The sequence below is a fragment of the Lactuca sativa genome, chromosome 8, assembly GCF_002870075.4.
Source record: "Lactuca sativa cultivar Salinas chromosome 8, Lsat_Salinas_v11, whole genome shotgun sequence".
In the NCBI taxonomy this organism is placed as follows: Eukaryota; Viridiplantae; Streptophyta; class Magnoliopsida; order Asterales; family Asteraceae; genus Lactuca; species Lactuca sativa.
This window is the reverse complement of record NC_056630.2, coordinates 43,016,140-43,030,768: the sequence shown is the minus strand read 5'-3', so window position 1 is coordinate 43,030,768 and position 14,629 is coordinate 43,016,140. Positions and strand designations below refer to the sequence as shown.

Below are 14,629 nucleotides of genomic sequence, written 5' to 3'. Positions count from 1 at the left end.
CGTGATTCCATTATTTCGCCATAAATTTGAGACCAAAACCTTCATCTTTCTTGTTAAGAAAAAAGAACATCAAATTTAACTTCTTACCAATTACAATAAGTGGGGAACTAAATTTCCCAATATTTACAAACTTCAACTTACAATTTTATTTTTAACCATTACTAGTTCCATAAATAAAGTTAATAAATTCTTGTATCGGATCTTACCCAAATATGGTCTTAACTTTTTTTTTTTTTAAACATTTTGTGACAAAAAAAATCTTATCTAATATAATTCTAACATAGAAGATGTTAAAAAGAAGAAAACTCAAAAACGGAAAGAAATTGAAAAGGGAAAAAATCAAAAGAAGACGATCTTTGAAGATAAATATCATCAATGGTAGCATTCCCTAGGAAAAATATATAAAAATAATAATAATTTTAGTATTAAAGCTCGGTCGATCAATCTTGCAAGCAATCTCTCTGTTTACATACGGAAACAACCGATATCTTCCATCAAATTGACGTTTACAATTCGATTCTTCGAGAAAAATGGGAGGTGAAGTGGCAGATAATTCAAGTGTTTCTGCTCGTGGGAGGTTAGCTGTTCTATCAGCTCATCTTTCTGCTTGTCTTGAATCCAGTGCTTTTACTCCGGTTCTCGAGTCATCATGCACCTCCGCTCAGGTGTTTGTGTCTCCACCGCCTAATTTGAAGGGTTCGTTGGTGATCGCCGATGAACGAACCGGCAAGAAGTACAAAGTTCAAGTTTCGGAGGAAGGGACAGTGAGAGCTACCGACTTGAAGAAGGTAAACGAACTTCGATAAATCTGATTCTGCTTAATTAGGATCATTAAATTCTAAGTTTGATCAAGTTTTATTTTGTGATCTTCGTGTGTTTTGGGGGTTTTTAAACAACACGACTTTTGGATTTATAACCAGTCAAATAGGTACGAGATTTCATGAAAATCACATGGTAGGATCGATCGGAGTAAATGTTAATCGCAACTCTTATATCAAAATTCAATCCAATTTTCTCGTAAACAGTGTACCAGAGCGACAAAATCCGATTGTTTTCCTGTAGAACCTCATCCAATCGTTTTATCAAACGTCTAATTCAATTATAAAGAGTTGATACGCCTGAGCTGAAGTTAAAGGTGTAAATTGTTGCAGATAACAACAGGAAACAATGATAAAGGTCTGAAGCTTTACGATCCTGGTTACCTAAACACAGCTCCTGTTAGGTCATCAATCTGCTACATTGATGGCGATGAAGGGATCTTAAGATACAGAGGCTACCCAATTGAAGAACTGGCTGAAAGTAGTTCTTTCCTAGATGTAGCCTACCTTCTAAGTAACTCATCTTCCTCATTTCTCTACAATCTTAACCTAATGACATCTGTTTAAGTATCAATGGCAACTAGAAACTCAAATGATTGTTGTTTGCAGTGTATGGGAACTTACCTTCTCAAAGCCAATTAGCAGACTGGGAGTTCACAGTAGCACAGCATTCAGCTGTTCCTCAAGGAATCTTGGTAAATTGTTTTCACATATGCAAATCAACAACTAGGAAAAGTGGATTGTTTTTCAATAAAAAAATTTATAAAACTTGTGTTCTCAGGATATTATACATGCCATGCCTCATGATGCTCATCCAATGGGTGTTCTTGTCAGTGCAATGAGTGCCCTTTCTGTATTCCACCCTGATGCCAACCCTGCTCTCAGAGTCAGTAAACGTCAATCTTATTACTTCTAAATACTAATTTAGGATTTTTTTTATTGTCATATTAATATTTCATTATAATAATAATAGGGGCAAGATCTTTACAAGTCTAAACCAGTGAGAGATAAGCAAATAGTGCGCATACTTGGGAAGGTTTGACCAATGACCATTGACCATTGGCAATTTCATTTCTATCCTTTTTCCCTTCTGTTAATTATATTTCATCATCTTGTTTCATTTATTTATTAATAAAATTTTCAGGCACCAACTATTGCAGCAGCAGCTTATCTGAGAATGGCAGGGAGGCCTCCTGTTCTTCCTTCCAGCAATCTTTCTTACTCTGAAAACTTCTTATACATGCTAGATTCATTGTATGTTCTATTTATTGATTTATCTGATTAGGGTTTTTATTGGATTTTGATTTTGTGATTTAATTTTGATATAAACTGCATGTAATTTCAGAGGTGATAAGGCGTATAAACCAAACCCTAGACTTGCTCGGGTGCTTGATATTCTTTTTATATTACATGCTGAACATGAGATGAATTGCTCAACAGCAGCTGCAAGACACCTGGCATCAAGGTTAACAATTTATTTTCTTTTTTCAACTTTTATTTGTTTTTGGAAAATGACGAAAATGTCCTTGTAGTGGTGTTGATGTATACACGGCTCTTGCTGGGGCTGTTGGAGCACTATATGGTCCTCTCCATGGTGGAGCAAATGAGGTATAAAATATATTCGTTTTTCTTTTATATAATTAATAAAATAGATTAACTAGTCAAAAATGATTAGGGTGTAAAATGAAATATTTCATGTGTTATATAGGCTGTGTTAAAGATGTTGAATGAGATTGGAACTGTTGACAATATCCCAGAGTTTATTGAAGGTGTGAAAAACAGGTTAGTTTTCTTATTAGATTTAGTTGCTGAGATTTTTAAATTATTAAATTTGATGATAATGGTTTTTAATTTCTACACAGGAAACGAAAAATGTCAGGTTTTGGGCATCGTGTGTACAAAAACTATGATCCCAGAGCAAAAGTTATTAAAAAATTGGCAGAAGAGGTTTTCTCCATTGTAGGAAGAGATCCCCTTATTGAGGTGTATTTTCACACTCCATAAAATAATGATATTTTCTTGTTCTTATCATTTAGGACTTAATGAACTTAAGGTGTTAAGAACATAAGGACTTAATTTGGACATAATGACTTAATGGGTTAAGCCAAAAACTTGATCAATATTGTGAGATTTTTTTCCTCATGTTAAAGCTGATGAATATTGTCAGTTTTTTTTTTGGATTGTAAGGGTAAAATGGTCATTTGGTCTTATTCAAACAAGTTTAATATATTAAGACACTAAGGCTATGTTTGGCGTACTAGCTGAAAAGCTAGCTGTTAAATAAAAAGCTATTTGGTAGTTGAAAAGCTAGTTGATAAAAAATAACGTTTTGTAAAACTAGATGAAAAGCTAAGCTAAAAGATATAAAAGGACATTTAAAAGAATGTATTTCTATAATTAACTAAGGGGTATATTTGGAAAATTTTTAAAAAGCTCTTAAAAAGCTAGTCTAAAGGGGTGTTTGGCATTCCGACTTGTGGACTTTTAACTTTTCCAAAAAGTCAAAAAAGTCCAAAAGATATTTGGCAAGTGGAAAAGTTCTTTTAAAACAACTTTTTGCCATGAACAAAAAGGTGCTTTTTCAGAAGTTATGAAATCCCATCTTTTTGTGACTTTTTAACATCTTACCAAGTAAATTACATTTATACCCATGATAACTACCCATACACTTATTAATCATGTCCTTTTTAGTTATTTTACATGTAAAAGTTAAGCCAAACGTTTTTTAAAAACAACTTTTGGCTTTTGCCCGTCAAAAGCTAATCCAAACACATTTTAAGAAACTCCTTTTACAAAAAAGGACTTTTGAGGTTAAAAAGTAATCCCAAACACCCTCTAAGCAGCTTTTTAAAAAGCTAAGCTTATAAGCTACTTTTTGGTTTGTCAAACATGACAACTTAAAAAAAAAACTCGAAAAATAAGCTAACTGTAGCATGCTAAACACAGCCTAACCATTAAGAGGCTATTTGATAGTTGTTGATTCATATAAGAGGCTTTTAATTTTGATATCAAACAACCTGAATCTGACCTAGCCTCTTACCATTATCAGACCTAGTAAGAGGCATACCAAACAAGACCTAAACTATTGATGTTGAACAGGTAGCTATTGCTTTGGAGCAAGCAGCATTATCAGATGAGTACTTTGTGAAGAGAAAGTTGTACCCGAATGTTGATTTCTATTCTGGCCTGATTTATAGGTACGTTCGCATTTGACATTAAAATTCTGCTTTGGATCTTTTATACAGATTTTTTCTAACCTTTTATGAAAAACAGGGCAATGGGTTTCCCAACGGAGTTCTTTCCTGTTTTATTTGCAATCCCTCGAATGGCTGGTTACTTGTCACACTGGCGAGAGTCCCTTGATGATCCCGACACAAAGATCATGAGGCCCGCACAGGTTTCTCTAAATGCAACAAATACCAATCTACTTTCCTTTCTTTTTGATTTTTGTCACAACATTTCAATTGTTTTATAATATATAAATATTTTGGTGCTTGATTTTATTTAGGTGTACACGGGGGTATGGATGCGGCATTACATTCCTGCCCAAGAACGGATGTCATCAACTGGGGCAGTGGTAGATAAGCTCGGGCAGCTTTCGGTCTCTAATGCCACAAGGCGGAGGTTATCTGGGTCTGGGATTTGAGGCAAGTTAAAGAAAGAGTAAGGATAATGGTTGAATTCATATTTCATTATCTATTTCTGATATTATTGTTGTATGGTGATTGTCATAATATGTAATGGTCAAGTTTATGAATAACTTATGCTTCCATTTATTTGTCATGATATGATGATATGGATTCTAGTGATATTCGGTTGTTTTAGCAATCGCCAATAAAAGTACCTTTAGGATTGCTTGAATGTGACATATGCTTTGCAAATAATCATCTTAGATATAAAAACCTTAAGGCTACAACAAGTTTACATGAAAGCAAATAATATTTCTAAGAAACAAATATTATCGGAAGATATTCACGTTATGACCAATTTGACATGATACGATTTGCTTGCAATTTAGTCATGTAACTTAATCAAGAATTTTTCAGATAATCAACAAACAAATTAACTCCTATCAAAAAATTCTATGAATTTAGATTAAAAGTTTAGTTCATTTATGAAATTTCAAGCATTGTCAAACTACATGTTTACAAATAATGGACTTAAATTTCTCCACATAATATATTTTGTTATATTCACGGAATTTTAAACAAGTCGCATTTTTGTATATAAATTGATCATTCACATAAGCAAGTTCAAATACTTTCACACATTTTTGTATATAAAAGTGAAATAAAATTACACATTTTTGTATATAAATTGAAACGATAAATCAGCTAGGGTTGGGAGTATTTTTTTTTTTTTTTTTCTAAAATCGATTGCAAGGATCTACTTGAAAGATCATATGATCACTTTTTTAATCTACATATTTCGACCGTATGGGTTACACAAAATCTCAAATCCAAACTATGGGGATCTTTTAAGAAACAGTCTCGTATCAAGGCATTAATATAAATCCACAAACTAGGGTTTTATAGACATCAAAATCTTCTGATTATTAAAGATAATATCAATCGGCATTAAATGCCCCTAGGATCCCCCTTGATCTTCACCTTTTGGTTGAACCGAAATCAAACTCTTTTTATATAAATATGCACATCCTAACTTGTCTAAAATCAAAGATAAAAATTGTGCTAGTAATTTGTAAATTTCATTATACTAAGGGGTTGTTTGTTTACCTCTTAATGCCTCTTAAAAATAGAGATATCTGAATTTTTTCAATTAAGAGTGTTTGGCAGCATCTTATTTTTTGCCTCTTAATTTTTCAAACGGCTCTTAATATTTCAGATATGAGTATGCATCTGAAAAGAAAAAAGAGGCACGCGTATTTCACTTTTCCTAACCTATCCTCTTCAGTCTTCACCCTCCTTTCTTTTTTCTTACAGCCCTCAAAAAGACCCGCCTCCATCCTCTCCGTTGCACTTCACAGAGGACCATTGCCGGCCGGCGCACACACCACCTCTGTTGCAGGTCACCGTCGACACCACCGCCCCCTTCTCCTCCCACTCAACCCCACTCCGTTCTGCCTCCCTCCGGCTAGAGACGCCGTCTTTCTTCCCCTCGCACACCGACCGCCGCTGCCTACTCCTTCCCCTCAATCGCAGTAAACTTTTTACTATTTATTCTACAAAAATGTGGAACCATTTTTAACATATAACAATTTCTGATGATTTCGTTCGTTCATACTGTTTCTTAATTCTGATGTAAATTTCCAGGTAGAAAACATGAGATAGCAAGGTTCCCAAACTATCATTCCGTTATAGATGAATTTCGTTATACAAATGTTGTTTATTATTTCCATTATCCAAAGATTAAAGGATACAATCTGTAAAGTGTTTTTTATAAAGGTGTTTAGTGTTCACATTATTTTTTAAAGGTATTTGGTTTGTTGATTGTGTATGCAGGACTATTCGATTTTATATAATGAATTATGCACATGAGGTGTTCGATGGAATGCTCGAGAGAAGTTATTTATGTTATGGTGAAGAAATTATAACTATACATATGGATATGATTTTTGTGTGTGCTTTGATATTAATTTTAGTTTTAATTGACAAAAAATTGCTTATATATATTATTAGATTTTAGAACATGTCAATTTTATATGTATTTCAAGTTGTTTTTGTTAAGAGGGTAAAATGGTCATTTTTATTATTTGACACAAAAATTCAGATGTTCCAAACAAACAACATTTTAAAAATTCAGATCTTAAAAATTCAGACCCTCTTAGAAATTCAGACATCTTAAAAATTCAGATCCTGCCAAACAGCCCCTAAGATATCATAGTTAACACTAAAATCATCGACAAAACCTACATAATTGTCATATAAGAATCATTCATTGACATAGCTTCAAGATTAACATAATTAGTCATCATATAATAACTTTACATAAGATTCATAGAATCAATCACATAGAAATCAATAAGACCAGATAAATTCACTTAATCACAAACATACACAAACACCAATATGAATTGTAAATTTAAATCCTTGTAACTCACCAATTTGCGTTGCTTCCTAGTACGAGAAAGTGAAAAGGTGAATATGAATATGCACGTTATTGTTAAAAGGTGAACTTTGGGATGCAGAAAGTGAAAACATACTTGTTGACAGGTCAGCAGTAGCATACAACATTTATAGAAAAATGGAAAAGACTTTTATCAACATTTGAAACATTCTATAACAAATTGAGATACACAACCTTATTCAAAACCAAACATGAAAAGGCTCTTCAAAATCTTCTTGCTGTTGATGTTGATGTACTAAATTTGGAACTTGAAGGAGTAGAAGAAGACTTTCCAGGAAAATGACTTGGTTTCTTTATAATAGGAGAAACCCTATATTATAAAAATAAAAATTCAACAATGATTTTTTTACATGATCCACAAAGGTTTTAATTAATTAACTACAATGGTATACCTTTGGTTGTTTTGAAAGTTGGTTTTCTTCATAGCTGATAGGTTTTTCACCTCTCGGCTGTTATAAAAAAAACAGAAACAAAAACCGATGAAAAGAAGGCAAACAAATTTTATTTAAAAAAAAAAAGTTTATTTTCTTTATAGAAAATTGAACAAAGTAAGTACCTGTTAAGGAATTCTAGTTTAGCCTTCTTCATGATGCCACTCTTTGTATTGCCAATGTTACTGCTAGGGCCTCCTACACTTGGAGACATGTCAGCAAACTAACTACCAATTTAATTAAATTATGTAATTATGTAAAACTAATTAACAATAAAATTTAATAGAGTTGTATATGGAAATGGAATCATGGTACCTCCCCAAAAACCCCTTTTGTTGGTGGAGGGTGGCACCTTGGTGCACAGTTGAACCTGTCGACTTTGCTTCTCTGTCGGTCATAATAACATAAGAAATAAGAATGGTGAAGAATATTAAAAATGACAGTTTAAACAATATATCGCACCAAACATAAATAATAAAATTCATCTTAAATGAAACGTATATCTGCAAGGCTAAAGAATGGTTTTGGTTTTGGTTTTCTGAACTTTCTCAAACTCTAAAAATCTAGTAGGACGTGCAAGGATATTTTCTATGATGTCTTTAAATGCAAAATATGCTATTTTCGAATTGGGTTCTTTCTTTCGAAATATGCTGCAAGATTTTCTTTGTAAAGTAGGTCCTAAACGAAGGTGATGTATTGGCTACTAATGAACCTTGTACTTTGTTCATTTCAACCATACTCGATAAATCATTTCAGTGTTTTAAAAGGCGTGCCATGGCGTGAGGCGCTACTCCGTAGTTACGAAAAACCTTATTTTGTTGCTATTAGGCGTGGCGCGTGGCAAGGTGTCATATGGCGTGACATGGCGTAGGTTTTTTCGTTTTTTTTGCTCTTTGTTATGCTCTTTCTAACCGGGCATACAAGTATTCTGTTTTTTTGTTAACTTTTTGTTATTAGTTGTTGATATAACACTTCTAAAACTAGTTATATTTGATATAAATCTATATTTATGTGGTAAAATAATTATAAATTAATACAAAATCGCCGTCTTACATCACGCCTTGAAAAACGTCAAGGCTCATAAAGCTTGAGGTTTGGCCTTGCTGTCATGCCACGCCTTGGTACTTTTAGAACCTTGGTACTGAATCCGCCCTTAAACAACCCTGCATGAAGTCTCATACTCTGTGTTTTCTATTCGTTCTTTTGACAACTCCATCTGCCGAGGGGTTTCTTGGACTGTATTCAACATCTTGATTCCATTCTTTACCACAAGAATAAATTTGTTGTATCCACCTCCGTTTATAAGACTTCAAACACTTGATCTTTGAGTTTGTCTTAGTTTCAACAAGTTTCCACTTTTTAAAGGTAATGAAGACATCTTATTAAGTTTTCAGAGTAAACCCATTACTTTTTTTAAGGAATCAAGTTACATAGTACTGTGGTCCTCTTATTGATCAAACCGATGTAGAGCCAACTACATCAACATGAACCTGCTTCAAACCCTGCCTTGGGTGACGTTCCCATATTTGTCAAAGTAACGTTGTATTTTGTCGAGTGAACATGGCTCATGGAAACCAATAGACACATTCTTAGAACCGGAACCTTGCCTTTTGTAACCAACATCTTCATACGCTTCACTCATATACACACGTCTTTGGTGCGACTTAGAAAATACATACACGTCCTCGATAGTTTCATTTGCTCTATCGGTAGGTACATGAAGTAATTAAACCATATATAATGTTCCTTGTTTATGACCACAAGCAAAACTAGATTTCCATTTTCATTTTCATTGACTGATCGTCAAACTGTCAAAGTCCCATGATGATCTACATCTTCCAATTGTCTCGCTTGAATAAGTATTCTCTTAATATCCGACTATACAGTCCCATGATGATCTACATCTTCCAATTGTCTCGCTTGAATAAGTATTCTCTTAATATCCGACTATACCTGACACTCTTTAACATCCCTAATGCCCATAATATTCTTTAACGTTCTTACCAAAAGAAAGCATGAAAACATCCCTCATGCCTATAATACCAAAATGTCTTATTATCAGCTACCCAAACTGTACCACTAATGTGCTTGAAAGTCTATATCGTCTCCAAGCATGGGGTGATGTGGAATGATGCACCTGAATCCATGAATCGATCTGGATTTAGTTGGGCATTCTAAACAACTAATCATAGCATAATCAACCCTACTAACTATGTCATTCACCTCTTTCTACCCTTTGTGTCAAATGTAGGTATTGTGCACTGGTCTCTAAAGAGATCGATTTGCTTGCATCTCCAACATGTCAAAACTCAAATCATTCCTATTCTTTTGATTGACCTCTTTTACTAAATCTTGCTTTGTCTTTACCATTACTCTACCCTATCTCAAATCTCCCACCCTTGCCATTTACACTGAACTCGGTTACTCACCAAAGTTCTTATAAATATCTTATTCGATGATCAAATCACGGATTCCTTCAAATATAGGTCTAGTCATCCTAGATTAACTACTAACTTATGCAACATTGACATACCAACTCTAGGCAACAAAGATAATAATAAAAATGCTTGTACTTCATCAACAAATTTAATATCAACCGAGTCTAACGGGGATAAAATTGCATTAAATTGAATAACAAGGTTTGTAGCAAACATACCTTCTTTCAACTTCGTGTTGACCAACTTTCTGACGAAGAAAACCATATTTGAAACGGAGGATTCGTCATACATATTGGACAATGCCTTAATAAGTCTATACATGGTCCTCTCGTTGAAGGTGTTGTAAGTAATGTTTATTCATCAAACCAAGGCCCAGACGATCTAATCCTAATCATCTTGCTCCATCTTCCTAGGTATCTATTATGATAGCGGTTCATGCATCTTTTTCTCGTACAATTTGCAACTTTCAAAAACCAAAAACAATGCCATCAAAGTTATCAATCTTAACTTTCCCATCTTCTACCATCATTAATGGTTGTTAGGAAAACTATTAATCAACACGCTCAACATACTCGGATTAAAGTATAAGAAGAGAAAGAACACAAGAATTTACGTAATTCACATGCTCATTGTAATGGTGCTAACTAAGACATTGCGCTTGCTCCTCAACTCCCACCATCATGGCGGAGGTCAAGTCCATTTGGCAACTATCAAACTTCACAACTCAAACACCTCGTACTTAATGGTTTCAAGAATATACTCATCAATAGGATCAGTTTGCTAAGTAGGGATTATATGATTTTTATCTTTACTTAGGGATATCCTTATCAACATGTGCATCTTTTTAAGCATGAGTCACAAAAACGAAACTTTTCTTTCAATGCTCAAATCTTTGGACAAATGACAATACATTACGTCCTTGGATATGAAGATAGTAAAACCTTAGTTTCTTGAATCTCCAACATATCCTTCTAATTCCCAAACAGCATCATTATAAGCAACGTATAGTTTGACCTCCTACAAAGTAACCTGCAAACAACATAAAATATCAAAGGGTGGTCATGGCAAACCATCTTGAACCATCGTGATTTATCTTGAACAATGGACCATCGTGACTCATAGTGAACCATCGTAAATCAACGTGAAGTAGCAGATTATCATTGCATATTACAAGGACATTGTTGAAATTAGAATATTAAAATCTATCAATCTTTGATTTGCTTTTGGGAGAGAAAGAGAAAGAGAAAACATACGAGAATGGTGATTTGATTTTGAAAAGATACTAAGATGACAGTAAACGGGAAGGAAAGCAACTACAAGGATGAGATGGAAAGTAAACGAAAGAGATAACACCTTAAGAAGACCTATGTCCTTAAACATCACTCTTGCATCAGATCTATGTTTTAATCGACTATTGTGCCACATGCACACCTCCAACACAAGTCATCACCACTATGTATTACTCAGTTACGCAAAGTAAGCAAGAAGTTGACTTGTGAAAATTAGGGTTGTAACATCCGTGTCTATTAATGAAGTTACTGGAAACAAAATACATAAGGTACATTGTACATCGAAAAAGATAGTAGTCCCAACTATAAATGGAAAATAATTCACCACTCATCCCGACTATATATATATATATCTAGTTCACTATCAAATATATCTAACATATGTCTTCAAGTCGAAGGATAGATGTCAATATCACAAACTTGTTGCATGTGAAGTCTATCTAAGGTTCGTTCTCAAAATGCTTAGTCAAGAATTTGGAAGCTTATGTGCAAATAATGCACTCCCCTCCCTAACAAATCATCCTTAATGTGATTGGTTCTTTCATGAAAGACTTTATTCATGGCTACATCGATTAAAAATTGGTTATTCAAAGGAGTTCCAATCTTTAGCTCATGAAGACAATAATAGTGTATGTTCTATCACTACACACCCTAGACAAACAATTCAAACTAACCAAGCATCCAAATGCACTCAATGCACGTATTATGCTAGGGTTGAAAAGTTCATTAAGGAAAATATGCTAGCTACGTGAAATCATGCTTCCTTTCGGCAACATACAAGAGCATAATCAAGAAGCACCCCTTGCCTTGACTAGCATAATGTAATGCATAGCTGAGAGAATTGTCATCAATTCATCACAAAGCATGAGGGAGTGCAAACCTTATAAATTGTTCATCTTCAATGATGGTCACTAAAAGCCTTTTAAACAAAAATCCTAGAGCCTATAGTTATTAGTCATCCTAAAAGCCACATGGGTTTTGCAATGTCAAACAACCCTAAAAATGAAGGCTATGTGCAAAATACCCATGGATGTAAGAAATCCTAACAAGTACAAACTAGATTACAAAGTTGTCTTATATATCTAGTGGACTTCAACATTGATCCCAGCTTCTTCATATCAAGAGGAGAATAATATATCGGTATACCCCATAAGATAATATATAACCACAGGCTGCTAAAATTATAACAATTTGTATAAGTAAGACAAAATCTACCAATTTTTCAATCTATAGGTCGTTCTATCTTTATAACTAAAGAAGAAAAGTCATTTACTTTCCATAGATTTCTACTAGATTTAGTCTATGATAATCATAAAATATTCACATTATAGATAACAAGTCACCGAACTACCCAAGCATAACAAATATCAACTCTATCCAAAAGTTTTAGGTTTTTTAAGCCATTTTTATCTGTTAGTATCAAAGGTAGAGACATGTAAAGCGAATCACCAGTATGATACAGTTATAAGTAGCTTAATAAATTGCACAAAAGCATATTTGAATTTAACAAGCAAACAGGTTCCCAAGTTAGCAAATAAATATGTTGTAAGAGGTTGCACCTTCAAAGTTTACTACTTAAAACAAAATTTAGCATTACGAGAAACAAAATCAAATAAACATAGAGAAAAAAAGGTAGCCAACAGAAGTTCTCCAATCATAATAGTAAATGAAAAACTTACTAGCATTTTCCTTTTTATATAGTTGCTTTATTCGCTCAAATGACTTTTGTTGTGCCTCCTCATTATCCTTTACCTTCGCCTACAAATTGAGCAAGGTAATTGTATCAGTGCCATTTTATATAATAACACACAATCATCATATCATTTGCACAAAATTCTACTGATATTTGTATGATTGTATCATTCTGAATAGTGAAGTTAAAGAGAGAGAGAGAAAATCACCTCATACAATTGTCTCCATTTAAATGAAACTCTCTTCTCTTTCATTCTCTCAACTACAACATTGGTGCTGTTAGCACCAAATTGTAACACATAAAAGTTCTTCCATAGCTTATCAGTAACTGGGCTAAGATCTCGATCCTAAACAACATAAAATATATTGATTTCTTAAAATTCAAACACAATTTGTTGCTTAAGTAAAAACAATGTTAAAAATATTCATTATACCTCAGTTGAATCCTCGATATGCATCAACTGCTCAACAGTACAATGTGGTAAAAAACGTTCTAGAAGATGGAAGTCTGTTTCTCCCACATCCCCTAAGTACCTAACATTGTCTACAGCTTTCTGAACACAAAGATCAACCAAAGAAGGGATTTTTCTTATTGGCTTTGTATCCCATTCTTCTATTGTGTAGTGCTTTGATCTCATCATTGGAGTACAGCCCTGCAGAAAGCAGTTGTAAGTTTTTTCAGAACACAATGAGATCCAACATTTGAATTATGAACAAAAACCAAGATGTTGCATTTATTTGATCTGAGAATGAAATTGTTGCAGTTACTATGGGTTATTGTGTAGACAGATATTTGTCAATTTGCCAATTTTTTATGAGTGTACCTCACTTGAAAAACATTTAAACATCTATACTTATTTTATTTTCTATAGTATTTTATGTAGAACTCTAATACTATCGATTGCAAGTCTTCTTCAGTCGATATACTTTGTGTCCCAAATTGCCTTTAAATAACTCTTGTCAAGAATTATCTCCATAACTTCTTTTGGCTTAAATAGCCTTGAAAATAAAATCTAACGAAATCAAAAAAGATAACTGCTACGTTTTGCACTCAAATAAGGACGTCGTACACTTAACTTGTAGACTAAACCAACATAAAATTACATCCAAAGAAATAGGGTTAATTAGTAACAGAAAGAGATGCATCTTCATCAATTACGTACTATTAACCTGTTTATAGGGTTAAAAACGTAAGACGCATATAGCTTTAGATGGATTTGCCGATCTTCGGAGACCTTTACCTTTCTGGAAGGGGTAACAAGTAAATAAATTGTTAAGAATGAAATTAATCAAATTACCAGCTCAACTGGATAGGAAACGTTTACTGAGGATATTACCTGTGGCCGCCGGAGACGACGATCGGCGATCGAAGGATCAACGCTGTTCCGATGAAAATCCGTAAATCAGATGAAAAATTAAAGACGATCGGAAAGATCGAAATCTTCAGAGGCGTCGTCAGCAATTGCTACGAGACATCAACATCGGCGACAGAAGAAGCAGATAGAAGGTAGTTGGCTTTCTTTTTCCGGCAGATATTGTTTCGAAATCTCAAGGCCGGCTCCTACCCAATCTCTACCGTCGACACCACGCGTTTCCAAGGGCAATATCGGTATTGCCGTATTGGATATGTCGCTCGTTGTATCGCATGCGAACCCTGTGCCCAACTAATAACAAAACTAACCCATCGATGTAGCCATATAGGGCGATTGTGATTGGTTATTTAATTTTAAAGATTATTATTATTAATTTTAAAGATTATTATTATTATTATTATTTATTATTATTATTATTATTATTATTATTATTTTACAAGAGACCTTTACTAACGAGAGTTTTGAGCAAACTTTTGTGTACCTATTAATCACAGCTATGTT

General features: G+C 33.8%; 2 protein-coding genes across 4 annotated transcripts; one reads left to right on the top strand and one right to left on the bottom strand.

Annotated features, from left to right (window-relative positions):
- Positions 1–346: 346 nt before the first annotated feature.
- On the top strand, positions 347–4,679 carry LOC111902469 (citrate synthase, glyoxysomal). The gene is made up of 13 exons (XM_023898295.3): positions 347–788; positions 1,152–1,332; positions 1,428–1,513; positions 1,600–1,704; positions 1,792–1,854; positions 1,963–2,072; positions 2,164–2,283; positions 2,351–2,426; positions 2,527–2,600; positions 2,681–2,801; positions 3,918–4,015; positions 4,092–4,215; positions 4,327–4,679. Exons 1-13 carry the CDS (start codon positions 531–533, stop codon positions 4,462–4,464), a joined length of 1,554 nt encoding a protein of 517 aa, XP_023754063.1. The 5' UTR covers positions 347–530; the 3' UTR covers positions 4,465–4,679.
- A 2,256-nt stretch (positions 4,680–6,935) lies between these two features.
- LOC111902470 (uncharacterized) lies at positions 6,936–14,427 on the bottom strand. Of its 3 annotated transcripts, none has more exons than XM_042896866.2 (9): positions 14,093–14,427; positions 13,919–14,000; positions 13,190–13,408; positions 12,965–13,102; positions 12,743–12,821; positions 7,652–7,723; positions 7,462–7,534; positions 7,298–7,354; positions 6,936–7,215 (listed from the first exon to the last, which is right to left on the bottom strand). In XM_042896866.2, exons 3-9 carry the CDS (start codon positions 13,394–13,396, stop codon positions 7,110–7,112), a joined length of 732 nt encoding a protein of 243 aa, XP_042752800.1. In that variant the 5' UTR covers positions 13,397–13,408; positions 13,919–14,000; positions 14,093–14,427; the 3' UTR covers positions 6,936–7,109. The 3 variants fall into 3 exon arrangements, with proteins under 3 accessions (XP_042752800.1, XP_023754065.1, XP_023754064.1); XM_023898297.3 differs by having other exon boundaries at positions 13,926–14,000; XM_023898296.3 differs by lacking the exon at positions 13,919–14,000 and having other exon boundaries at positions 14,093–14,426.
- Positions 14,428–14,629: the final 202 nt, after the last annotated feature.

Coding starts and splice junctions, on each gene's coding strand:
- LOC111902469 (XM_023898295.3), top strand. CDS start 531: ATGGGAGGTGAAGTGGCAGATAATTCAAGTGTTTCTGCTCGTGGGAGG. Junction 2,427..2,526: donor TCCATGGTGGAGCAAATGAG/GTATAAAATATA, acceptor TGTGTTATATAG/GCTGTGTTAAAGATGTTGAA. Junction 4,216..4,326: donor AGATCATGAGGCCCGCACAG/GTTTCTCTAAAT, acceptor GATTTTATTTAG/GTGTACACGGGGGTATGGAT.
- LOC111902470 (XM_042896866.2), bottom strand. CDS start 13,396: ATGATGAGATCAAAGCACTACACAATAGAAGAATGGGATACAAAGCCA. Junction 7,724..12,742: donor ATATAAAAAGGAAAATGCTA/GTAAGTTTTTCA, acceptor TATGACCGACAG/AGAAGCAAAGTCGACAGGTT. Junction 7,216..7,297: donor AACTTTCAAAACAACCAAAG/GTATACCATTGT, acceptor TTTATAATATAG/GGTTTCTCCTATTATAAAGA.